At 51.1% G+C, this 25,418-nt stretch overlaps 1 protein-coding gene across 19 annotated transcripts in view; it reads left to right on the forward strand.

Moving 5' to 3' along the window:
• Nucleotides 1-25,418, forward strand: part of FUBP3 (far upstream element binding protein 3) — a 53,125-nt gene that overhangs the window by 9,424 nt on the left and 18,283 nt on the right. For 8 of the 19 annotated variants that reach the window (XR_002339512.1, XR_002339777.1, XM_013993926.2 and 5 more), the window contains 7 exons: nucleotides 5,271-5,376; nucleotides 15,959-15,992; nucleotides 18,792-18,841; nucleotides 19,359-19,430; nucleotides 20,727-20,784; nucleotides 22,744-22,906; nucleotides 24,083-24,181. Coding sequence is in view for 11 of the 19 variants with exons in the window: in XM_013993926.2 (XP_013849380.1) it covers nucleotides 5,271-5,376; nucleotides 15,959-15,992; nucleotides 18,792-18,841; nucleotides 19,359-19,430; nucleotides 20,727-20,784; nucleotides 22,744-22,906; nucleotides 24,083-24,181 (582 nt within the window). In the remaining 8 variants the exon portion in view is untranslated. Of the gene's footprint in view, nucleotides 1-5,270; nucleotides 5,377-8,497; nucleotides 9,523-13,774; nucleotides 13,959-15,958; nucleotides 15,993-18,791; nucleotides 18,842-19,358; nucleotides 19,431-20,726; nucleotides 20,785-22,743; nucleotides 22,907-24,082; nucleotides 24,186-25,418 lie in introns of those variants that run through there. The other 11 variants (XR_002339530.1, XM_021076835.1, XM_021076975.1 and 8 more) reach the window with 7 other exon arrangements.

Below are 25,418 nucleotides of genomic sequence, written 5' to 3' on the forward strand. Positions count from 1 at the left end.
CTGGCTCACCCTTAGCCCCCGCGCTCAACTGCTCTGGCCACATACTGTTTCTTCCTGCTGCGGGGAGTCCAGACTTTCAGCCCAGCCTGTGAGTTCTCTAGGGCCAGGGCAGGGCCCCTTTGGGCGACCGTGGAGCAGAGGCTCCAGAGGAGCAAGCTGAGTTCCTCCTCCCGGAGTGGGGGTGTGAGCTGTCACCTCTGTCTCACATCTTGCTGGATTCGTGAGAATCGGCAGTAACTGTATCGAGTAACATGGGCCTAGTATGCGGGTGACTTTGCCTATTTCCAGTTGGTATAAAGATGCAGTAACTGTGAAGCTGGGGAAGTAGTCACAGCTTCCTGTTTGGATCTAGAGCGTGAGCTGCTTTGAGTGTAAAACCTGAAGATGTTAGCTAGGAATAATATAATGGCCACGTTTCCTAACTTCAGTGATTCGTGTACCAGCTTTATGATTTTCGATGTACCAGTGAACCCTCGATAGTCTATTTACTTCCTATTTTTAAATCACATTAAAATTTAGATTTACTTAAAATACCTAAAAAATAGTCTTCCATGCACCTCCCAGAATTGCCTTATGTATTCTTTGGGAAGCACTGGTCTAGTTCATCCCTGGGCTTTCCAGGGAGCAAGACCCCTGAAGGTCTTGCCCAAGGTTATACCCCAGAAGAACTAGCTGGAAAAGCAGGACTCCTGACTGACTCCTGGACACGTGCTCCCCTCCTCCACACTTCCGCTAACTGCTGGCAATAGAGGTTAAATAGGTATGGCGTTGATTTGTATTTCATCCCTTACTGTGTTTAAAATAGCACAGGTAGTAAGATAACGGATTCTCACTGCCTCCCCCCAGAAAAGGGGGGAAAGTGGATCAAGTAGTAGAAAATCAGTAGCAGAGTGCCCTCAAGGTCACACTTGCAGATAAGCGCTGCAGTGGCCTTGGCTTTCTTGGAATATCTCGGCTTCTGTGACTTCTTTTTATTTTCTGGCCTGCACCATTATTAACTGAAAATGTACCTCGCGTCCCTTAAGCAGCTCCTGTTCGGAATGATCAGTTACTGAACGTGGAAGCATTGCATGAGTTCTGTGCACTAGAAATCATTAGGTTTTAAGTCCTTGGGAAGTGACTCTGTTTAAGAAGCTGGGGGAAGGGCAGTTAGCTCAGTCCAGTGGTTAATAGCATAGACTCTGGGGTCAGACAGGCCTGGGCTTCCATGCTGTTTCTGCCACTAAAAAGATGTGTGACTGTGGGCAGGTCACTCAGCTGCCCTGAGCCTCATTTTCCTTGTCTTAAGATGGAAATAATACTACTAACCTCCTAAAGAACCATCACGAGGAATAAATAAGAGCATCTTTAACATGCTCTCGGAGGGCCTAGGCATAGTAGGCACTCATTAAATTTTAACTCATTATCTTAGTGGGCATTTAAAATCATTCTTAGGGAGTTCCTGTCGTGGCTCAGCAGAAACGAACCCGACTAGTATCGCTGAGGATGCGGGTTCGAGCCCTGGCCTTGTTCAATGGGTTAAGGATCCAGGATTGCTGTGAGCTGTGGGGTAGGTCACAGACACGGCTTGGATCCCATGTTGCTGTGGCTGTGGTGTAGGCCAGCGGCTATAGCTCTGATTCGACACCTAGCCTGGGAACCTCCACATGCTGCGCCTATGGCCTTAAAAAGCAAAATAAATAAGTAAATAAGCCAAATAAATAAAATCATTCTTAGCACAAAGTTGCATTTGTATCATTAAGGGAACACAGTGTTTCTTTTTAGTATATTTTATATATAATACCAGTGTAAATTATGCTATAATTGTAAATTTACAATTGTGTAATTGTAAATTTTAAACTCACATCTAACATTTATTTAGCCAGGTTTCAAATGCAGTTATTGACTTTAGAGCTACACCTCTTAACCATTATTGTACATTGTTTTTCTCTTAGTGGAAATTTCCCAAGTTATAGATACGAGAAGCAAACATTGATTTAAGAACAAATCTGAAAATCCTCAGTCACATTTCAGAAGGATGCTTGTTGATTGAATCAAAATTAGGAACAGAGGGAGTTCCCGTCGTGGCGCAGTGGTTAACGAATCCGACTAGGAACCATGAGGTTGCGGGTTCGGTCCCTGCCCTTGCTCAGTGGGTTAACGATCCGGCGTTGCCGTGAGCTGCGGTGTAGGTTGCAGACGCGACTCGGATCCCACATTGCTGGGGCTCTGGCGTAGGCCGGTGGCTACAGCTCCGATTCAACCCCTAGCCTGGGAACCTCCATATGCTGCAGGAGCGGCCCAAGAAATAGCAAAAAGACCAATAAATAAATAAAATAAAATAAAAACAAATTAAAAAAAAATAGGAACAGAAAGCTCTTGTAGCTTTTTTAGCGTATCAGCTTTGGGGAAAAAAAAAATTACATTCCAGCAACATGTGAAACGTATCATGTAAATGACAAAGAAGGCCAAGGCCTCGGGAATAACACCTTAGCCACTTTGAAAGGAAGGGAAGAGATTTGGAAGCCAAGGGGCGTTATCGGAAGAGTGCCAAGACACTGCCTAACGTGCGGAGCTTGTGTTTGGGGTCCCGCCTTTGTCGTTTGACATGCGCGCTGTCGGGGGACTCCTTATAGGCATACCTTTTTCTTTCATGTGTTGGGGGTCATCCTCACTGCTGCCAGTGTTTTGGTCTGTCTTTAACCACACAACTGGGCCATTAATCTTGAAAAAGCCCCATCAGCCATTAACCGCTCAGTTTATTGTGGCAGATGAAAGGGTCTCCATGGGGCATGAGCCACTGCAGTGTTCTCACCTTTTAATCCACCTGCTTTCCCAGCTGAGTCCTTCAAGATAATTTTGCAACTTAAGTAAGCAGCCAACCTCCACAAGCTTATCCCAAAACAAATATGGAGAGCAGGATTGCAAGTTGGCCGTGGACTGCTGTAAGGCAAGATTTGTGCAGTGTTTTGTGTTAGAGCAAATGGCCACTGGCCTCGAGATTTGAATGTCAAAGATGGGGTTTCTGTCAACAGTCTTAGTAGTTTAATTATTTAACTTGTTTTTTAAGAAGCACTTATCCAGGCTGCCATCACCTGTAGTATAGACAGGGCAAACTTTTTCTCTAAAGGTCCAAATTATTTTTATGTCTGTTTATAGAATATGTAATGTAATTTATGTATACTTAGTAATATATATAATTACTATACATACATATAGGCTGCACTCCATATGGCCTCTGAGAAATGAGTGTGACTGGGTTTACAGAAGCAGCTAGTTCACCTGCCACCGTTTGCTGGCCTAGAATACCTCCTAAATGATCTTCCTACTCTGTCCCCTTAGACTTATTAATTATCCTTGTCCAGGGGCATCTAAATTTTATTTTGTTTTATTTTATTTATTTGGTCTGCACTCACTGCATATGGAAGTTCCTGGGCCAGGGATTGAACCCGCACCATAGCCATGACTAGAGCCACTGCAGTGACAATGCCAGAGTCTTAACCTGCTGAGCTACCAGGGAACTCCCAAGGGCATGTTTTAAAAATCACAAATCAGCAGGTTGCTAAGCCTTGTAGTTGCTTCCTATAACCCTTCATATAAGATCTAAGCCCCTTCCCATGACCTACAAAGCCCTTGCCCACTTCTTGGAACACATCTAGTTCTTTCTATTTTAGTGACACAGACTTCTCATTCAGACTCATACCTACCAAGCTTGCTCCTGCCTCAAGGCCTTTGTCCATGCTGTTCCCTCTGCCTGGAATGCTGTTCCTCATCACGTAGGTTTCACATCACATGTTGCCTCACAGTAGCCTTCTCTGGTCACCCTGTCCAAAGTAGCTCTTCCGAGGACTGTGTTGTTGTCTTCTCTCACTAGCTTCACGCTTGTCACCAGCCGAAATGGTCCGTTTATTGAGTAGCCTGTATGCCTCTGACTCCGCACTGACGGCTGAGAATAGGAGCCTGCCTGTTGTTCAGCACAGAGCCCAGCACGTAGTAGGCACTCAGCTTCTGTTGGGTGAATTGCCTTGTTTTACAGCCCTGGCATTTGTGAAGTGCTTTCTGGTGTACAAAGCTCCTTTGTATTCAGAGTCTGCCGTTATCTTTTCAAAAACGATGAAGCAGGTGGTATGATACCCGGAGGATCTTGTGCAGAGAAGAAAGGGACTTGCCCAGCATCCCAGAACTGGTAATGGAAGGGGCAAGACCTGACCCCAGGGTGCCTCACTTTTAACTGCTGCCTTAGATTTCCCATATCATGATTGTCTTTGGTTGTTTGTTTAAAGTAATTTATGAAGATCTCAGACTTCTGGGCACATTCGGATAATTTCAGGGCAGTTGTTATAAACATTCCTTTGATTAAATGAAAGCGTTGATTTATTGTGAGAATCACATTTAATGCCTAATGAAAACAAAGGAGAGACATTTAAGAAGCTCTGTATAGCATTCGTTTCTGAGGGAAAAGAATTTCATAGCTCTGTTCTGTTCTTTTACGGATAATAAATGTTCAAGTTAAGATAGGGAGCCTCACTGTGGCGCAGGGGAAACGAATCCGACCAGCATCCCTGAGGATGTGGATTCCACCCCTGGCCTCACGCAGCGGGTCGGGGACCTGGCGTTGCTGGGAGCTGTGGTGCAGGTCGCAGACCCGGCTCAGATCCTTCGTTGCTGTGGCTCTGGTGTAGGCCGGCAGCTACAGCTCCGATTGGACCCCTAGCCTGGGAACGTCTGTGTGCCTCGGCTGCAGGCCTAAAAAGCCAAAAAAAGAAAAGTTGAAATAGCTGTCAGAGGTTATCTCGGTTTCCCCAGGGCAGGAATCTGGTGAACTAGTCGGGGCAGATGGGCGTCCTCCGCCTGTCGTTGGGACTGCCGCGAAAGAGCAGCTTTTGTTTTATGTTCCTGTAACTTGTATCGTCACTTTAGAGGGGTTAAAGTTGATGGGACGAATGTGTTCCCAACGAGATGTCCCGTTTGCGCACACATGGCCTTTCGGGTACTGCCGGGAACTTTGTTTCTTGGGGCCTGGCCTTTGCCTTAGCACGTGGCGCACTTGTATGTGAAGTGGTGACTTAAAAATTTGCTCGTGGAAGATGATGGGGTTGGGGCCGTACCATGTCCAAAGACCCACGAGGCCAGCGGGAACCTCAGTCCCTCGTGCGAAGTCCCGGACCTGCCGCGACACTGTTTACCCTGGTCTCCGCCGGTGGGGAGAAGTGGGAAGCAGCCCCTCTTAGCTTTCCCCTCAAGGGAGCCGTGCTTTGTTACTGAGTATTTAAATCTGGTTCTCTCTGTAGATTGCTGCTAAAATTGATTCCATTCCTCACTTGAATAATTCCACACCTCTAGTGGACCCCTCAGTGTATGGCTATGGAGTTCAAAAACGGCCCTTGGATGATGGAGGTAAGTTGCTGTAAATCCCTTTGCCTTTCAGGCGGTGGCGCCCCCGCCAGTTCAGCTGGCGTCTGTGTCAGCCGTTGCCCCACCTGCTTTCTCCAGCGCCTGCCTCCGAAGAACAACGGTGGAGGGGCTCTTGAGGATGCCTTAGCTCAGCCGCTCTCCAGCCTTTGAGTCCTCCCTTGCCTTGATAACACAGGAGTCTCTTCAGCTGCGCTGGAAGGGAAGCGAGTTCGTCTTTGAGCATCCGCGTGGCCCTGGTTTGGCCGATGCGCAAGTCGTGCCTGATTTCGCCCCCGGTTACTCAGCGCACCCCTTTCTCCAAAGCAGCGCCGAGACGTGGTGCCAGGTTCCCCCGACCTTAAAGAAAGGAGCGGGCCGGGCTGGCCTTTCTCCAGCCTGTCTCCTGGTTTTGTTCACCATTCCACTTTATGACAAGCTCTTTCGAGAAGCAGCCATTTTTCTTTCATTCACGCTTTCGATGATTTCGTGGGTGTGTTTATATGCCCTGCTCGCCCCCGAAAGAGTTTGAGACGCCTTAGAACTGTCTGTTACCAGCGCTGGGGCAAAGCGTTTCTGATGCGTTGACTCAGAGAACTTGCACTTCCTTTATCCCTACTTCATCCCCTGCAGAGTGTGACAGTAAAAGGGACTCTGAAATGTACTAGGTTGCACGTGAACATGCACATAGCTGGGGGGGCTGCTCGCTCTCCTGTTCTCTGCCCACATACTCAGCCGTGTGTGTGTGTGCGCGCGCTCACATTTCTGTGATACAGTATATACAGCAGTATGTATTCTGTAATCTCTTTTTCCAGAGAAAACTGGGATATTTTATGTTCATGGAAAAATATGTAATTTGGCATGACTGATGGCTCCTTTTTGGAATACTTGCATAGACTGACAGTGCAGGTTTTAAGGGACCAGCCCTCGTTTGGGTGTAAAAGCGCTTGTCTGTTTTTAGAAAGAGTCTCGATGTTTATGTTCACACGCAGGACGTCTGCCCTGGGGCCGGTGGAACTCCGGTGACCGTTTACACTGCCGCTCTGAAATGGTACTGGCCATCGTCTTTTATTTGATCGGTATTAGTGATTCCTTAGCCCAAATGTGAATGATTGCATTATCTGCATTTTTGCCTTAGCAAACAGCTGTCATGCAGAGAAATCTTTTTTTATTTCTTTGGGGCCATCATGTTTCAGTTCCTCTTATGGGGCATCAATATAAAAATAACACTATGTTCTCTGGCTTTGAGCAGCTGTCTCATTAATGGACATTGTCTCTCTGGCCCACAGTTTCCAGGAACTGAGATCAATGCATTCTCCAGCCCTCAGCCTTATTTTCACCCACCGCACCGCGTGGGGTTTGAGTGTCAAACTTGTGCCCGCAGTGGATAGTATCACTATGCCCTTTGCATAATGAATGCCTAAAAATTTGCAGATGAGCCTCTGGCATCTCGCAGGCTTTTTTCTTCCATTAATCCTTTGCACACCCACTTGAAAGGATGTAGTCACCAGTAAGTCTAGCCTCTCACTTGCAATGCCATTATCGTACACATAGTGTCACCTTTTTTTGAGACCTGTAATTTTCTGAGTGTCTGCCTCGGGGGGACTAAGTCCTTCTGATCCGAGACAGAGCACAGCTTCTTTCTTCCTCCGAAACCTTAAGTCTGCTTTACAGCAGGAAGGAGCTGAGAGAGACTCTTTCCGCCTCGGCCAGGTGGTCCCCAGGCCTGTGTCTTCCCGTGTGAGAGCAGCTGCCATCACTTTTCCTCAGGCTTTCTACATTCTGCATGATAGTAGGATAGAGTTCATCCTCTCTCCTGGTTAAATCACGGAATTACGCAAATGGTTTGTTTTCCTCTGAGTTGGTCTCTACGGTGTGCAGAGTTTGAGGTTGGCTCTTGGGCTTGGAGAGAGCTGGGCATCTGGCCCTGCCCCGGCCTCTTTGGTCAGTTGTCTCCTGACGGTGGTGAGGTCAGTGGCCAGTTCTGTTCTCCTGTCAAGGAAAGTGATGTCTATGTGCTGACCCCACAGCTTTTTCAGGGTCATAGCCTTGCTGTTTGTGAGGTGAGAGTCTGGAAAAGCAGAGACCAACAACAAGCAGGAGTCCCAGCACTTTCTTCTTAGCAATAAAGATTTCCGAAGGCTTTGCAGTTTTTTGTTTGTTTGGTTTGGCTTGGGGTTTTTTGACGGAAGTTCTCCAGATCACTTCTTTAGCAATATGAACTTTCTAACTTTCCTCTAGTGCCAGGTTCTTTAACCTTTAGGAGGTTAAAGTGCAGCCCCCTAGAAGTTTGCAGAGGTGTTATTTGGGTCTATTTAAGAGTATTGCAACTCTTCAGTCAACCAGAAAGAACCTTAACACAAGGCTTATTCAGGACATTGAGGTTTGCAAACGGGGCTGTGAATAGGATTTTTTTTTTTTTTTTTAAGCTTTTTGCCTTTTTAGGGCTGCACCTGTGGCATATGGAGGTTCCCAGGCTAGGGGTCGAATCGGAGCTGCAGCAGCCGGCTTTCGCCACAGACACAGCAACACCAGATCTGAGTCACGTCTGCAACCTACACCATAGCTCATGGCAATGCAGGATCCTTAACCCACTGAGCGAGGCCAAGATTGAACCTGCATCCTCGTGGATACTAGTAGGGTTTGATACCGCTGAGCCACGACGGAACTCCCTGAATAAGAGTTTTTAAAGTGCTGGGCAGTAAAACAGGGACAAGTTTGTTCCCAGTGCAGGAGGCGTTTTGGGTTAGTTGTACCCCAAGGCAGTTTTGAGTTGCCTGTCAGACTCCTGGTTCGTGAGCCCACCTGGGACCCAGCAAGAGTAGAGCTCAGCTTGCAAAGCGCACCCGGTGCCCAGACCGGGGAAGAGCAGTCATTCTGCCACCCTCTGGCTTCTGGTCAGGCCATTTTACCCGGCAGCATCTTCAGCTCCGGCCTAACCATCTTGGAGGGGCTCCCAATCGATGCGGGAAGCTCCCTGCCGGTCTCGGTGTGATGACATCTCGTCCATACCTCCTTCAATCCATCCGGGTCCATCCTTACGCGCTAGGACTTGGGGCCGCGTCCGGTAACGGGGGCAGGGGCGGGGGCGGGGGTTGGGGGTCCGGGCCTTCCTGACGTGGCCATCGCCTCCCCGTCCTTCCAGTCCTGCTCCCCACCCCGCCCTCGGCAGCAGCCTGGTCATGGACCTGTCTCTGTTCTTCCAGAAGCCCCCCCATCCCGGCGCTTTCCCTGGCTGACTCCCCAGCACCCTTGGTCTCAGAACAGAGAGGACTTCCTCCCGGGACCTGTCGGGATCTTCCTCTTGATTTTCTCCAGGCCCTCAGTTTCTCTCGGCCCTTTCGTCCCTCCTCCCGCCCCTGTTTTTCACGCGCCGCCTCACCGGGAGTGAGGCAGTGCACTCGCTCTGAGCTTCTACGGCGCTTCCCTCGTCCCCTCTTGTCTGCTCTGTTCCGCAGGTCAGAGGGCACACGTCCCTCTCCTATGGATGCTCATGCTGTGATCACAGAGGCAGTTTCTCAGTTGCCCTACCAGCCTCTCTAGCCAGTGAATAAATGCTTGATACTCACGTCCTCCCTCTGCTTAGCCTCTGCTTAGCATTTAGGATAGGGTGTGAAGAGGAAGCTCCAGATGTAAGAGAAGAGTATTAGCTGAGTGGTTTAAGAAGTGCAAATTTAGGTTTAATCTCAATCGGAGGTTGACAAGCTTTTCCTTATAAAAGACCGGGTAGTAAATATTTGAGGCTTTCAGGGGGCGCAGGGTCTCTGTCCCACCCACTCAGCTCTGCCACCAGGGCTGGGAAGGAGCCACAGACAGTGCCTGCGGGCGTGAATTTCACGAATTTCGCGCATGCTGTGTCCCAGCAGCTTGTTTACAAAGGCGGGCAGCCGGGCCTCGGAATTTTCCAACCTCTGATCTGAAATCCACTTTGTCAAATGATTAACTCTAACTCTGGCATGATCTTCAGTGAGGAAGGTGGACCGACCCCACCCCGTCCCGATCCCCTAATTTCCTTCAACAGCTCTCCCTGTCTCAGCTTCCACTGTCTCCTGCCTCGCCCGCCTGAGAAGACGAGCAAGTTCTAATGTGTCCCGCAGGGCTGGTGACAGATGGAAAAGGAATTCTTCCCGCTGTCCCCTCCGTATGTCTAGGGTCAGTGACAGCATTTTCTCCAGTTCTTCCCCCTTCGAGAGTTTTAGGGAATCACGTCCCCTGGAGCTTTTATAGCTGAACCAAACAGACCGCATCTCCTCCTGTCCTCTCTGTAAAGGGGGGCGCCAGAATGAGACCTTTGGGTGCATGAAGCCTTGCTCCTGCCCTTGCCAGGGGACGGCGGTGGTGGTGGCAGTGGGTGGGGAGTGGTGGTTCACGGGTGATTTTGAAAACGTACCTGCCTTTTCTGCCAAAGGCTTGCCTTGGACACAGAGGCGGGAGCTTTCTGGACTTGCCGCGCTTTCTCATTCCGTGTGGATGTTTACGACGACGGTCTTTTTGCGCAGGGCAGGAGGGCGGGGTGTTCCGTGGGCTGCCGAGTGAGTTCTTTACGGGGAGATCGGAGTAGAACGTTTCCCGCTCCTTTCCCAGGTGTGTTTCAGCCCTCGAGGCTTAGGGCAAGAAGAAGGCGGGGGAGAGTGAGGAGGAAAGACTGTTCCAGGTTCAGGGATGAGAGTTGCCCGTGCTCACGGGGGAGAGGGGCGTTCGGCCCACTGCCTGTACCCACACCACCTCGAGCAGGAGCCTTCAAGGGCAGAGCCTCTACTTTGGAAAGAGAGGAAGAGGCATCTCAGAGAGGTTGATGCTGTCCCTGCATGGAGGGTAACGGCGGCTGCTGCAGGGGTGAAGAGCTGAGACTAGCTCCGTTGCTGGAGTTCCCGCTGTGGCTCAGTGGGTCGCAAACCCAACTAGTATCGTGAGGATGCGGGTTCGATCCCTGGCCTCGCTCAGCGGGTTAAGGATCCTACGTTGCTGTGGCTGTGGTGTAGGCCGGCAGCTGCAGCTCTGACTCAGCCCCTAGCCTGGGAACTTCTATATGCCGAGGGTGCAGCCCTGAAAAGCAAAAAAATGTATAAAATAAAATAAAGGTCTGTTCCTGAGAGTTGGAGGGGACAGGCGAAGGCCTGCCTTTTATAAATAGGGAAAGTAAGTTGGGGTGCTGTCAAGCAGCCGTCTTCAAGCTTCACTGAATAGTCCTCCTGGGGTTAGGTGGGTGCGCACGCATTTCCCGGAATCCTTCTCCAGCTCTTGTACTTCTGAGCACCTCTCCTTGAAATCTCATTTCTTCGGGAGGTGTGTCTGTGCTGGGGATGCCACATGGCACCTTCTCCTTTCTGAGCCCGTTTCCACATCACCCTTCTTTGGGTTATGGTGGTTCATCACCGGAAGTGTCCAAATCCTCAAACCCCTCTAAAGGGATGAGTCCAGGATTCTGAATGGGGAGCCCCAAGATGACAAATTGAGGAGTCGGGGCCTCATTTTTATTGCACAGAGAAGACTCATGGCGGAGGCTCCTGCTGTTCCCTCCTCCCCTTCTTCCCATTCACCAGTTTTAGGATTAAAATTCAGAAGTGAGTGGTGGTCACGTGGGTGCATATTAAAGTAGTTAAAGGCAGCGAAAAAGGAAGTGAGCTTTCTTTTCCCAGGCATAGTATGATCTGACTGGTTGGTTTGACAATTGGCTTAGCCAAGTAGAGGAAATAATAGACATTTTCCATGAAAATGCATGAGCTAAAACCTGTAGTATCGGTGTTGCAACAGAGATAGAACAGAAGCCATATTCAATACCCGTTATGTTATTTGCTCCTATGAACCTAGGGGAAAAGTTTAATCGTCAGGTCAAAAGGGATTCTTAGTGTTCTGAAACCCTCTTAGGGAGGATGTGACCCAGAGGGGCTCTTTACCAACAAGCTGGTACATCCGTGGTCTCCATGGAATACCGCTCAGTAGCATAAAGGAACAGACTGTTGATACCTGCAGCGGCCTAGGTGGATCTCCAGGGAATTGCGCTGAGCGAAAAAGCCAGCCCCGAAAGGTTACAGACTGTATGGTCCCACTTATGTGACATTCAGGAATGGAGAGCAGATGAGAGATGCCCTGGGTTTACAGAGGATGGTGGGGGCCCTGCATAGACTAAGACAAGGTCACTGCTGGAAGGAACCCTGGAGCCTAAACTCCTTATTGTAGAGGTGTCTTGAGAAGTGGTTTGACCAAGGGCAGATGACCTGATAAGTGGCAGAAGGAAGACTTGAACCTGGTCTCTGTCTCATGTGCCATAATAGTATATGCTTGAACATGTAGGTGCCGGTGTCTCATAGGTTAGGGTTTGAATCCCAGCCCTGCTTGTTGATAATTGTGTGGCTTTGGGCGGGCTGCTTAACTTCTGTAAGTCTATTTCCGCACCTGTAAAATGGAGATAATACTTACCTCCTGATATTATCATCAGAATTGTAACAGGTTATTTTCAGACTTTTTTTCTTTTTAAACAGCTGCACCTGTGGCTTATGGAGGTTCCCGGGCTACGGGTCGGATCAGAGCTATAGCTGAAGTCTACCCCACAGCCACAGCAATGCTGGATCTGAGCTGCATCGGCGACCTATGCCGCAGCTCACGGCAACACCGTTCCTTAAGCCACTGAGCGAGTGAGCGAGGCCAGGGATCGAATCCGCCTCCTCATAGAGACAATGTCAGGTGCTTAACCCTCTGAGCTACAGCAGGACCTCCTCTTATTTCATTTTTTAATAAAGTGGGTCACAACCCCCTAAATTGACTTCATAACCACTGGATGAAATGAAAATAAGGCATACGCTGTAAGTCAGTCTTGTAGCCTTTATTTTTCCTCTTTCTTTTCCCCCAGAGGTCCCTGGGTAGGCACTTCCTGGGGAGGGGAGCAGGTGGGCTTCCTGGAGACGCGGGTAGCTTGCTGCTCGTCCCAGAGCCTTCTGCCTTTGCCACCAGGCCCTAAACTTTCCGAAGGCAAAGATGGCCTTGCTCACCATTTTATGCCCAGGACCCGGCCCAGCGCCCAGCATCTAAAAGGCCTGATGGGCGCGGGCTCACGCGGGCACTTTGCCCTTTCCTGGAGGCTGGCCTGTGACCCCGCCTTCGTCAGTAACGGGGACTGAGAATAACCGCCTCCACCTCGCAGGGCTTTCGTCGGACTACGTGGGTTCCGACGGGGTTCCGATGGGTGAGCTATCCAGAAGCGCAGCCTTTGAAGCTGGGCTGGTGTTTGTTCATTTCCACTCACAGAGCACGTTCCACTGCAAGTGAGAGCGATGTGATTGAGAGAAACTTGAAGGTACTCTCACTTTAAAAAAAAACAGTAATTTGCAAAATTAGTAACAGATTACTCATCTAAGGACTTTTGAGCCGAATTTAGCAAGTCAGTGTTTTGTGGCCCTGGGGCGAGAGTTGCTGCCATTCAAACACAGGAAGCCTTTGTCCTGTCCTCGGGAGAAAAGCTTTTCAAAAATGCCTTGAAAACTGCAGTGGTCCCCACAGCCAGCTGTAAGTATGACTGACCTTAACTGGGGCTGGAAAGGCGCTGGTCCGAGTGGAGGAGACGGGAATCCGAGTGCAGGAGCAGGAGCATTGTTTGCGGAGGCTGAAGAGGAAGGCTTGATGGATTTGTTTGTTTTGCCAGTCATATAAAAACTGCCGTTTTCACTCCTGACCTGCCCGCCCACCTGCGGGGGGCCTGCTGCTCCCCGTGCACGAGGCTGGCAGGTGCTGTCTGCATTGCTACAAGGGACGACAGGTGCTTTTGTCCCCTGGGCTTTTTTTTGGGGGGGGGGGGTTAACCATTAAGATGGTTGCGTGTTATAAAGTTGGGTATGTTCTTCAGTGATGTTTTGTCAGCATGTCTTTGGGGAAAGGAAATGGAGACTTATTTTCTGCCTCAAAAACGGGGAAAACATGTGTCCAGCGCCTGAATCTTTTTCAAAGATCACTATTGAAATGGGCTGGGGGTTACTCTTCAGAAAGAGTGTCTCCCGTTGCAGCAGGAGTGTGTTCTCTGGGAAGCTCATTTTCCTGTTATCCAGGCGCCGTCCCTTTGTGGCTCGTGCGCGTGGGAGAAGTGAGCAGCACGCAGGTGTGCTGCTTGCACACTTGTGCTGGGGGCTGCGGGGCTGAGGGCAGCTTTGGAGGCAAGATGAGCTGCTGTCGACCGGCCGCTGCCATTAACGGCAAATAGGACTGTTTTATTCAGCGGTTTTCCTTTTCTTACAGTAAAATGACTGTGGTTACCGCTGAATTGAGCTTGCTAGGCGTTCCCGCATGCCTCCCTCGTCTGGCTCGTCTTCATCCTGAAGACTGGGCGGAGGCCCCCGTTGGTGGAGCCGGACGTGACCAGTGTGCTGTGTGAGTGCCCGGTGCCCCTTATCTAACGGCTGGTTTTCCTTTCTAGGCACCAGATGGGAATGTTCCAGGAGGGAATGAAACGTTACAGCACGGGCTGCAGCGTTTGCGTGGAGGAGGGAGTCAGTTTGTCCTGAAGGGCCCACCACCTCAAAGAGCTGAATCTGGATTTGAATTTGATTTCATTCTTCAGTGGTGTGGCCCGCAGCACCCCATCTATTTGTGGGATGATGGTGCGTGCACCTCTATTTTCAGTCTAAGCACCTCCACTTGTCACAAAGTAGTTGGCTGTCAGAAATGATACGGTGTGCGTGACACCTGTGACTCTTTGCCAACACAAAGGAATTTCCTTTTTTTTGTGATGAGCAGAAAATTTCAAATAGCTTTTGAGCACGAGCCCCTCGAAGAATGTTCTCGTGAATCTCTCGAAGCTCTTTCTGGTCGTGTTGCCCTTTATTCTGTCTCGGTGGCTTTTCTGGCTGAAAGATCATCAGCCTCTTGCCATCTCTTACCAAACAGCGCAGCAAACTGAGAGCCAAGGTCCGGCCACGTCACTTCAAGACACTTACTTCTCTGTCTTCCCTGGATGCTCTGCCCCTGAGAGGAGAGTTCGGGGGAGTAAGCAGGGCGGCTGAGCTTGGCCTTCACGTCGGAACAGGCAGCACAACTCGGCAAGCGCGCTGCCGTGGACCCCTCTTTCAGCACGTGGTTTTCATGCCCGCTGCCTGAGGCGGGAGTGGCCCCTCTCCCAGCCTCACGGGCTCAGGGGGCGCCAAGGGTGCCTTTCCTAAGCTGGCCGGTTGTCCACTTTTCACGTGGGGTGGGAATCATGAACATGGCCTGTCCCAAGCAAGGGCATTTGTCATATTCAAACTGGGAATGCGCCAAGAATGCTTTAAGATTCAGTTAAAAACAAAAAAGCGATTCACTTATCCCTGAGAGAAGCAGATTAATAGTATATAATGTCAATATTTTGGCCGCAGACCATTGTCTTGCTATTGATGCAGAAGAAAGACGGTATTGACTCAGCAGCTTTGGGTCCTCTTTGCTAGCATGCCTCTCTCTGCTTTTTCTTCTCCTTTTAAAACATCAGGATCTGGTTGGTTGTTTGGTTTTTTTCCCTCGGACTTCTAATGACCGGCTCCTCTCTGGGCAGAGAATGACAGGGTTAAGTTCCCGCGGAAAGAAGAGCTGTCGGAGTCCTAATTTCAGACGTCAAACCATTTCACTCTTTGTTCGGAGGCTGATGTAATTGATCCTTCTCCACTTATCTCCTGTCTGTCCTTATAACTTTCCCCAGAGACATAGTTTCAGATCCTCTGCTTAGCATGTTGTAAGATTCGTTCAGCTGCTCATAACAGTTAGGATTTGTACTTCTTCGTTGTCTGCTGCCTGTGCTTCCTGGGCTGCATTTTCCGAAAGAGACACACCACAGAGTCATTCCTTGCTGAAGGCTGGCAGAAACACTCATCAGTAGTTGAAAGAGGAAAAATGAACAAAAAGCGTGGCTAAAGTGGTGCCGTTCGGCTGTGATTGCCAAGTTGGTTTTCATCCTAAGAGGCTGGGCACTGCTGTCTCTGTGAAATGGGCTCGAGAGGAGTTGCTCACTGTTAGCGTCCACTGCCTACGGACTGCGGCCGTGGGTCTGCGGCCGTGGGTCGGCGAAGAGGCCCGAGGAGGGCGGAGGCCAGATCCCCTTCTCGAGCTGCTTACGCTCCTGGGAGGGTAGGGAGGGGGCGGCGCCCCGCGGCGTGGCCGGCAGGAACGCAGGCGTGCGTTCTTAGTGGCTGCAGCTGCCACGGAGCCGTGCTGAACAATGCTTGCGAGCTGGGAGGTTAAGTCTTCTCATTTGTTTCAAAAAGAGAAGGAACCCTCACCATCTTTACATGGAGTTGGGATGCGGGGCGGGAGGGAGGGAGGAGGTGAGAGGGATTTAGGCTGCAGGATTTTCTCCCAGGCCTCTCAGCATGTGGACCCACAGATCAATGTCTTATCCCGCCTTCAGCTGGACACTGGGTTAGAGACAGTGTGTTCATCAAGGCCTCCCCTCCTGTTCCATGTCGTGTAACGCATTCATTTCAGCCTCTGAGCCTAAATTACTGTTGGCTCTCTTTCTGCCATCCCCCCGCCGCCCCACGCCCGCTGCCCCCAAACCTAAGAGCTCATGTGAGGATGAAGTTAGTTTATCCGTGCTAATGCTTTGATTTTTCTTTTCTCTTTCTCTTTGCCACAGTAGGTAACCAGTTAGGGGCCTTGGTACATCAAAGGTAAGCAGTGGGTTATGTTTTATTATTTATTGATCATTTCTAATTGTTTATTGATCCACCATCTGTACTAAAGTGTTAGAAAGTCAGAGGTTGAGAGTGTGAAAAACCATGGGCTCATTTTCTTTAAGACTCAACTTTTTTGTAGCCCTTTCCCAAGACAGTGTAAGCTGGAGGGACCAGCTAACACAAGGTCTTAAAACTCAGCCGTTGCTATGTCAACTTAGAAGACTTCTCGGATGTTGAAGCTGCTCTTTCTGCCTACGTATATCGAATTGAAAGGAGAGCGTGTGAAAGTTTCCCTCCTGATGCAGTGGTTTTCCTAATGTTTTATGAATCCTTAGCCCTTCATGTGACAAAAGATGTGCTGAAGAAGTGTGACTTGCTGGGCTTTCATGAGATGGAACTTGTGGGTCCAGGAGGCGGAGGCCTGGGGCACCCCAGCGCCCCCCCCCACACACACACCCTGGCCTGACCCCGCTGCAGAGAGAGACCTTGCCACGGAACCTTGGATGGGTGCTCAGCTGATTGCCTCCCTTAGTTTCCCCTCGCAGCCTGCCCCAAAGCCGTGAGGATGTAGGTGACACAGAGACCTCGGGGCTTTATGGAGACCAGTCTGGGAGTTCTCTTGCGGTGCAGCAGGTCGAGGATCTGGCCGTGCCCCTGCAGTGGCCTGAGGTGCTGCTGTGGTGCAGGTTTGATCCCCGGCCCAGGAACGTCCACATGCCATGGGTGCAGCCAGAAACCAAAACGACCCGTCTGTAAGACGGGGTGTTTGCGGTCACAGTGTTAGCCCTCCAAAAGGGATGAAATAGACGGGAAACTGCTCAGACTCTTCCGAAAGGGATGCGAGTTTATGTGCGTATTTGCTGCTGTAACACGTTACTCTGACCTCCACCAGCCGGGATACCGTTAACATCCTCTGTAGTCTGTGCAGATGTTGGGGGTTTCTAGAAATCACCAGGCATCGGTTAAGTGAAAGATTAATCCTGGGGGGTTTTTGGTTTCTTTGTTTGCTTTGTTTTTTCATGAATTGAGAGAGTCATTTAAATGAGGTTGTTAGTATCAAATGTAACTTTCCTATAATGCCATGGTTACGCAGGCTTTTACTTTCCAAAATGTTTATACTTTACGCATTAGACCAGCTTCAGCCCTACGTTTAGAATAGAGCTTCGTTGGGCGTTCCCATCGTGGCTTGGTGGAAACGAATCTGACTGGCATCCATAAGGATGCAGGTTTGATCCCTGGCCCTGCTCAGTGGTTAAGCGTTGCCGTGAGCTGTGGTATAGGTTGCAGACACAGCTTGGATCCCAGGTTGCCGTGGCTGTGGTATAGGCCAGTGGCTCCAGCTCCGATTTGACCCCCTAGCCTGGGAACCTCTGTATGCCACGGGTGTGGCCCTAAAATAACAACAACAACAAAAATAGAGCTTTGTCTTCCAGGAAGCCCAAAGCAGTTCATCTTCACATGTTTCTTCCTCAAAGAGAGTCTGCTGAAATGGTTCCCGTGGGCTGGGGACCTGCCTGGGTTTTGTGACACTTGGAGTCGTGGTAGTGTTGCCCCCCTTCCAGTTGGCTCCCCAGCACTCTTTCCTGGGAGTAGGCAGCTTTGTGCTGCACGTGTGAGCAGCAACCCAATGGCTACACATCCAGGAGCACTGTCACCCTTCACCTCAGTCCAGAAGCATCCCCACAGGGACCCCACGTCTATCCTAGGACGTACCGTTAGGCCAGCCGAGGCTTGGCATCCACGTCCGCACTGCTGCTGCTGAGGAAGCTGGGAGTTGCCTGATTTCGGTGTGAATTCGGACATCCCAGGAGGTAGAGAGCATCCCGGGGCATGTGCCACCTGAGGGTGGACACGCCAGAAAGGCGCCGCCTGCTCCTGCCAGAGTGGCCGTGGCGGTGCGCCTCGTGCCCTGCGTTTCCTCAGTGCTGCACTGTCCCTGAGAACGTGTACTTTGTTCAGTCCTTTCCGTGGTGGGTAAAAATCCAGCTGTGTGAGAGATGTTTAAAACGCTTACTTTTTTTTTTTTTTTTAAACTACTTAGCTTCCTCCCAAGGTAAATGTTTGGATTTAATTGCTTTCTAGGGTGTTGGGCAAATTGGATATTGTCCACAATACACTGTATGGCAAATTTGAAGATTGTTTGAAAGAGCCAGTGCAATAGTTGTTTTTTTTTTAAAAAAAAAAAAAAAGAAAGAAAGAAAAAGAAAAAAAGACACATAATGGATCAGATAGCATTTAACAGAAGTACTTTGTAGAGTGAGTAAGGTAATTATTCTGTACCAGTCAACACTGATTAGACCCCTGTTGGATACTAGTCCCATGTGGGGCATCTCACCCTAAGAGGCAGAAAATTAGAAGGAGACCAGAAAGCAATAAGGAGATGGAGAAACAAGAACTGCTGAAGAACAGTTGAGTCTCTCTGCCTCTAGAGAGGAGACCAGAACAGAAGTCCAGACACTCCCTAGGCCCCAGAAGGTCTTCAGGTGTTAAGCGCTGCTGGAGGAAGAAAAGGCAGTTGCTAGTGGAGTTGATGGTTTAATGAAGAAACCGAGGTTTCTTCCTCTGCCACAAGGAGGGAGGGGAGGCTTGGGTCTTTTCAAGGAGAGACTGGCCAAAGGGTTCGTGCGATGGCAGTCTTGGTGGATGCTTCTGGACCTGTTGACCACACTGGCCTGATTTATTTTAAACCTTTGTCTGTTTAACACTGCCGCTGTGGGAAATTTGGGGGAACCCAAAATAACTGCAGACTTCTTTATACCGTGTATTTTTCCCAAATGTTTTTTGTTTTTTTAGGGCAGTAATAACAGAAGAATTCAAAGTGCCTGATAAAATGGTTGGATTTAGTAAGTATCCATATTATTTACTTTTTCCCTAATGCCTGTCTCTCTCTTGTTTTTGGCCGCACCCGTGGCATATGGAAATTCCCCAGCCAGGGACGGAGTCTGAGCTGCAGCTGCAACCTGCACCACAGCCGCACCGCACCAGATCCCCAGCCCACTGCGTCATAGTGGGAACTCCCGGTCCCTTCATTTTAGTCTCTTTCAGTGTGTCACCTGTGGTAGCATGTTTTGCACACTGTGTTCTCTGGAGGCCCAAGGCAGTGCAGCACTCTCTGGGCTGAGGGGGAGGCCAGAAAGTTGGGCCAAGCCCCCCCCCATCTTTCTTCTCACTTTGGCGCGATTACCCTTTGCTGTTTGCTGTGTTTCATGTACAGTTTCTGCAGGCTCGCCAAAGCCAACCCGACTTGTGCCATGAGCCAAGTATAAATGTTGGTAGCATTAATGAAGTCATTCATGCATGGTTAAATGTGGAATATGGGAGGGAGGGCGCAGTATTCTGACCCCGTTCAATTTCTTTCAGTTATTGGCCGGGGAGGTGAGCAGATTTCACGGATTCAAGCAGAATCTGGTTGCAAAATTCAAATTGCTTCAGGTAAGCGCTCCTTTTTTTCATCGAGCTCATCAATTTGGTAGAAATCAGTCTTTTTTAAGAGTTTTTCAGATTTAAAACCTGTGCTTATGGCTCAGAAGTGTAGGGGCTTGGGTAAGTATATGTGGTTGCTGTTTTCCTTGCACTTCTGGGGCTGGCCTCCCAGGTGAGAAGCAGAACAACCAGAGAAGACGCAGGTCCAGAGCTGATGCTGCCTGTCGAGCCCCGTGGGGAAGCGCCCTGCAGCTCTAGGCCCTGCGCGGCCCCTCCCAAACACCTGCCGGTCTGGGACCTCTGTTTTCTGCACCAGAATGTTAGGGCAGACAGAGTGGGGCCTGGACAGTCCGGTGGCTCTGGGCTTCCTCCTGGGGCCTGCTCATGGCTCCCGTGAGTTAGACCGTCCCTGCCCTTTGTGGAAAGAGGCAGCCGGAGGTTCTGGCTAAAGTAGCACATGTTAAACACAGTTCAAGACCTTTCCCAGCTGGGTGCGTTTTGACCATGTGATATGCAGAGAGACGGATTGAGGAAGAAGAGTTTTAACTTTATTTGTAGTTTCATCGTCTGTTTGGCCTCTTTCCATGGGGGGGAGGAGGTTTGGAGGACATCCGGCCAGAGAAAGGCTTGTCATTTTAAAAGATGCTTCGTACAACAGCATCTTGAAGGCAGTTAGTGCCGTTATAGCGATTTCTCTTTCTTTTTCTTTGTCTTTTTTTTTTTTCCCCCCAAGGAAGCATTTTTAGAGGCAACATTTTTTTTGAACAAAGTGAAGCATCGTGTGTGGTGTTGGGAAATAAGATTTTTTCCTTCTCTTGTCAAATGGCCCGGAACCAGTTCCATAGAGGTGTCGCTGTTCTCTTGGTGTGTTCCTGCCGTAACTGGTGATCACTCTCGTGTGCACCCCGTCACCTTCCTCAGCAGCGGGCCTCTGAGCTGTTTGCAGACAAGAACCTGTTAAACTGCCCTGCAGGTGGAGAAAACCTAGGACCCGCAGGTTGCGGGATTCAGGCATGCGCTAGCACACAAGTGGGTCAGGAATGAGCCCGAGACTGCTCACTAGGACCAAGTCAGAAATCTCTGCTGTGTCTTCCCAGTGTCCCCTGCAGGACTTGTTTTTATTCTGAGACTCTAGGGTGGAGCTATTCTCTCCACAAGCGGAAACAAACTTTTTTTTTTCTGGGAGCCTGGGCTTCTGTGGGGCTGGTGTAGGCACCAGCCCGGACAGAGTCTGTCCCCAGAGGCAGGGTGCCCGCGTTGCCTGATGGCCACCCACACACCTCACCTTCTTGATTCTTCTTATAGAGAGCTCTGGGATTCCAGAGAGGCCCTGTGTGCTCACCGGAACCCCAGAAAGTATTGAGTAAGTTTATTTCGTTTACTTCTTCCTTTCACTCTTCTTCCTCCTTCCCCACACGGGGAGACACGGAAGGGCAGAATGATTATTGAACATTGCAATCTGTGCTGCAGTCTAGCCACAAAAGCAGGTGCTTCTCTAGGGAAGGACCTGGGCGGTTGCCACTCCAGGGGAGTTTTTCTGTTACCTTTAAACACATAAGATACCACTCCCCCCCCCCAAACCCTACAGAATTTCTCACGGCTGTCCTGACATCTCCTTCATAAACCAGGTCCTCGCCAGTGTTCACCCTGCCTGAGTGCTCTCATTAACCAAATTCTTCCTTAATACCCCCTTTACCTGAGCAGGGCTGGAATAGCGAGCCTGTTGCTTCGTGGAGCATTGAGAATCCAGGCCTCAGGTCCTTTGCCTGCGGCCAATGCCATTGCCCCTCTGATGTCTGTGAGCCAAGTGCATCTGCTCTGTGGCCATTGCGCCGCTCGGGGCCATATGGACCAGCCAGAGGGTGTGTTGCCTTTTGGGGCCCTGGCAGCAGCCTGCAGACTAGCATTGCTCTCCTGCCCTGGTGCACGCATGCTCGGAGCCTTGTATTAGAGGCAGGCCGCGTGAACCCAAGAACCCCCTGGGGAGAGGGGGTGTGCTAACTTAGAGTCTGCTCGCTCTCCTCTTCCAATCTCCTGAGTAGCGCTGCACCAGGGGACAGGGGTGCTGAGATTATGTCTGGCTCAGTAGGCAGGGCTGTTTTATTGTTTCCATTTCTCAGGGAGTCTAGATGAGTTTAAATTCTCTTATTCTGCTGTAACATTGCAAGCAGTGAACCAGAATAAATATTGCTGGCAGGTGTGCATTATAGGACAGGCAGGATGGTTTTGCTGGAGTCAAGGCATTTTTCTTGCAATGCAGGTTAATCTAGTACACAAGCAAAATATTAAAAAGCCGTCGTAACTCAGAGGATACCCAAGGCCATCTCTATACACAAAGGCTCAAGACTCCCAGAGGCGGCATCTGTGTCCTGCCATTCTCGTCTCTCTTCCTCCTCTTCTAAACATTCTTACTTCCTTTTCTACCCGAGCAGTCGAGGCAGTGGGTTTATAACTTTAGGAGGAAAGGATTTTTGTTGCCTTCAGTACGCAGTACAGCCAGCCTGTTTAGCAGCTGAATCTTTCCCTATTCCAGGAACCACAGAATAGAATGTACACGGTGATTTGAAGAATAAATGCTGCAGATAACAGCCGGGAGATTCTGGTGCAGAAAAGGAAATTGGCCTCCATAGGCTGGGTTGTACTTATTTCAGCATTGTAGTTTCCCTGCCCTGTCTCCAGATACATACGCACAAGATTCCGTGTGAAAGGCAGGGCTTGACAGTCTGACACGAAAAGCACAAAGCAGGTGTGTATGACTGCACAGCTGCAGCAGGGCCCTGCCTCCTTTTTTTCCCTACCCCTTGGAACCAAACTGGTGACGCACAGCCCTAGTTGCAGAGTCATCGAGCAGAGCCATTGGTTACGGAGAAGAAATTTGGCGCTTGCAGATTCAGATGATGATGGCTACTAACCCTCGCTTTCTTTCTTCCGTCTTCCTCCTTGCTGTCTCTCCTACCCTTGTTTAACACGTGTCCGTCGAGTCTATACTCCGTGAGAAGGGTTGGGCTGGACTGGGGAGCAGAGGGATGGCAGGTGGACTCGGCCGGCGGAGCAGCAGGCATTCTGATGGGAGACGGGCCGTGTTTGTAGGAGCGCAAGCAGAGGCAGACCTGAACGGGCTGGGCTGGAGGGTTGCCGGTGTGGTGTGTGTTGCTTTTAAGTTCCAGCCCCGTAGTGTGGCGGATGGCAGAGGCCTCTGGGCTGTGGGGGCTGGAGCTGGAGCTGGACGGAGGGCGGCCCTGACGCCTCCGTGCGTCTCCCCGGTGCTCCCCAGTGCTCGGAGCACTCACTCAATCAGCGCCGGTTCTCCTCCTTCCCAAAGACAAGCCAAGCGGCTCCTGGGGCAGATTGTGGATCGCTGTCGGAACGGACCTGGCTTTCACAACGACGTCGACGGCAGCAGCACGATCCAGGAGCTCCTCATCCCTGCGTCGAAAGTGGGTCTGGTCATCGGCAAAGGAGGGGAGACGATAAAGCAGCTGCAGGTGTGTGTGCGCCCCAGCAGAGCCGCGCCTGAACCGGCCTCCCCTTCCTCCACGTGCCCGCACCCAGGCCTGGTCTGGGCTCTGCCTTGCCCTCCACCCCCCACCCTGCTGGACGGTGACTATGGCCAGGCTCGGTGCCGCTCCGACGCCAGGCCCTCGGGTCCCCGTGAACTTGCGGCAGCCAGTGTGGCAGGGAAGCCCCTTCAGGACCGCTTTTCCCGTCCAGTGACGACACCTCAGATAAAAATACTGGGTCCCGAGCCTGGGGCGCTGAGCCAGCAGCACTCGCCCTCGTGAGCTGTGTGGGCTTTTCTAGGGCTCAGGGCCTCATCCGTGAGAGCCGGGCCGTGCCGGCCTCGCTGTTGGAATGAGCTGAAATAGCAGCCGTCGTTTTGCACTTACTCGAGGCCCTTAGCACAGAGCCCACTAGCAAGTAATGCTCCGTGAGCACGTGCCACGCCAAGCTCCAGAATCCCTCACCCGAGACCCAGGGGCCCAAACGTGATTTCGAATTCAACCCCCGGCAAGTCCTGGGGCTGCACCCGTAAGCACGGCTAAACGCATCAGTAGTCGCACCCGGGCGAGGAGGGCTGGAAAGGCACTCGCGTGGGTTCAGGTTAGTTCTGGACCAAGCAGATTTATCCAGGGTCAGACTTTTTTATTTCAGAGCTTTTGGGTTTTTGAAGTTGCAGGTTGGGCTTGAGACCTGCCTGTTTTCTGTGGCGTAGCCCCGTCCTTGGATTGTGAAAGGCGTTGCACTGTGGGCTCCTAAGGTTTAGGCGTTAGGAGCCCAGAATCCAGATTGAGGTGCCCGGCCTCAGCTCTGGAGCCTTGGGCAGCTTGCTCAGAGCCCCTCCGCCTGAGATGGGGAAACGGCGCCACCCCTGCCCTGCGGGAGCGCTGACGAGGCGGCGGCCGGCAGAGCGCCTAGCCGGCCAGCACCTGGCGCTTTGCAGAAAGAGCTCGTCGGTGCCGGGACACTCCAGGGGCCGGACGGGAGCAGAGTGGTTTCCGAGTCGGGCTGGGAAGCTCTCCAGCCTGGCCTGTATGACAGCCTTCTCGGGGGCCAGGGGCCAGGGCGGTGTGGGAGGGGACATGTCTCACCGAGAGGAGCCCGGCCGCCTGTGGCATGTGCCATCCCGTGTCCCTCGTGGTGACAGAGTGTGTGCCCCACAGGAGCGGACGGGCGTGAAGATGGTCATGATCCAGGACGGCCCGCTGCCGACGGGCGCCGACAAGCCTCTTCGCATCACCGGAGACCCCTTTAAAGTGCAGGTAGGAGAGAAACCAGGGGGTGCGCGGGGCGCGCCGCAGGTGCGGCAGCGTCACTGGGTGGGACCTGTAGCGCTTTCATGTCCGTCAGGAAATTATAGAACCGGGTGTTTCTCAGCTTAAGGCAAGCTGTCTTCCCAGACCGAGTTCGATGATGAAAGGAACCAGGGCTGTGCCCCCAGTACCAGCACCGCTGGCCACACGGGGCTGCTGGAACTCATCCGGTTGAGTAAAAAGTGAGTTCCTCTGTCACGCCGGCCGAGTTTTGAGCGCTCAGAGCCGCACGTGGCTGGTGGCTGGTGGCTGCCGTCAGGGACAGCCCGCTGCAGACCTTTCCATAAACACATTGGCTGGCACAGCCCTGGTCACACACAGTTTTCCCTGTTGACCTGTGGCCAGCGCAGATGCAGGCTCCCTGTGGCTTTATCTTTGTCCCCCCCTCGCCCTCCCTCTCTCCCATTTTTCAAGACCTCCAGCTGAGGCGGGAGGGACGCCAGGTGCCCATCACCTGGGTGCTTCCACCCTCCAGCTCTTGGGCTCTTGGCAGGGATATGGTGGGCTCTGGGTGTGGAGTTGTCTCTGTCCCCTTCTTCTTGCTCGCTGCTGCCTGCCTTGCCTTTACTGCATTTAGAGTAGCTCCAGAGATGCACCTGGGTGACCAGCCCGTCAGTGCCAGCCACCCCTCTGTAACCGCTCTGGGGCTTGGAGCCAGTGGAGGTTACCGGCCCGTCTTAACACTCTTGTTCAGCTGAACTCAAATGTCCTTGGTGGTTTTCTTGTTTTGTTTCATCAAGGTCTCTATATAAAATGATTTTAAAACAGGATTGAGGGCTGGCGATTCCAGGGGCTGCTCTGCTTGGCTTGCCATCAGCAACGTAGCCCTCACGCCCCTCCTGTCCTGGCAGGTCCCCCCCGAGGGTCTGGGCTTTTGGTGTAAGCAGCTGGGCTTTTGGAAAAGTGAGACCGCACCTCCTCCTTCCTCCCTGGGCTCCTCCAGCCCAGCGTGTGGGCCCCCTGCTGTGGTCGTGGTGCTCTCTGACCCAGAGCAGGGCCCTGCCTTCTCTCTGGGGCCTTTTGTAGAAAGAGACCTGGACAAGGAGCTTGTTTCACCGCTGTTTGATGAATTGGCAGGAAAATAATTATCGCAAAAGGGTTTTAGTATTCTTTTTATTTTGGAACTGTGTGTATTCTATGTTTTATTTGGGAGAAGCTATCTGCTATATTTAGGATAAATCATTGT

This window comes from Sus scrofa, chromosome 1, assembly GCF_000003025.6.
Source record: "Sus scrofa isolate TJ Tabasco breed Duroc chromosome 1, Sscrofa11.1, whole genome shotgun sequence".
Classification (NCBI taxonomy): Eukaryota; Metazoa; Chordata; class Mammalia; order Artiodactyla; family Suidae; genus Sus; species Sus scrofa.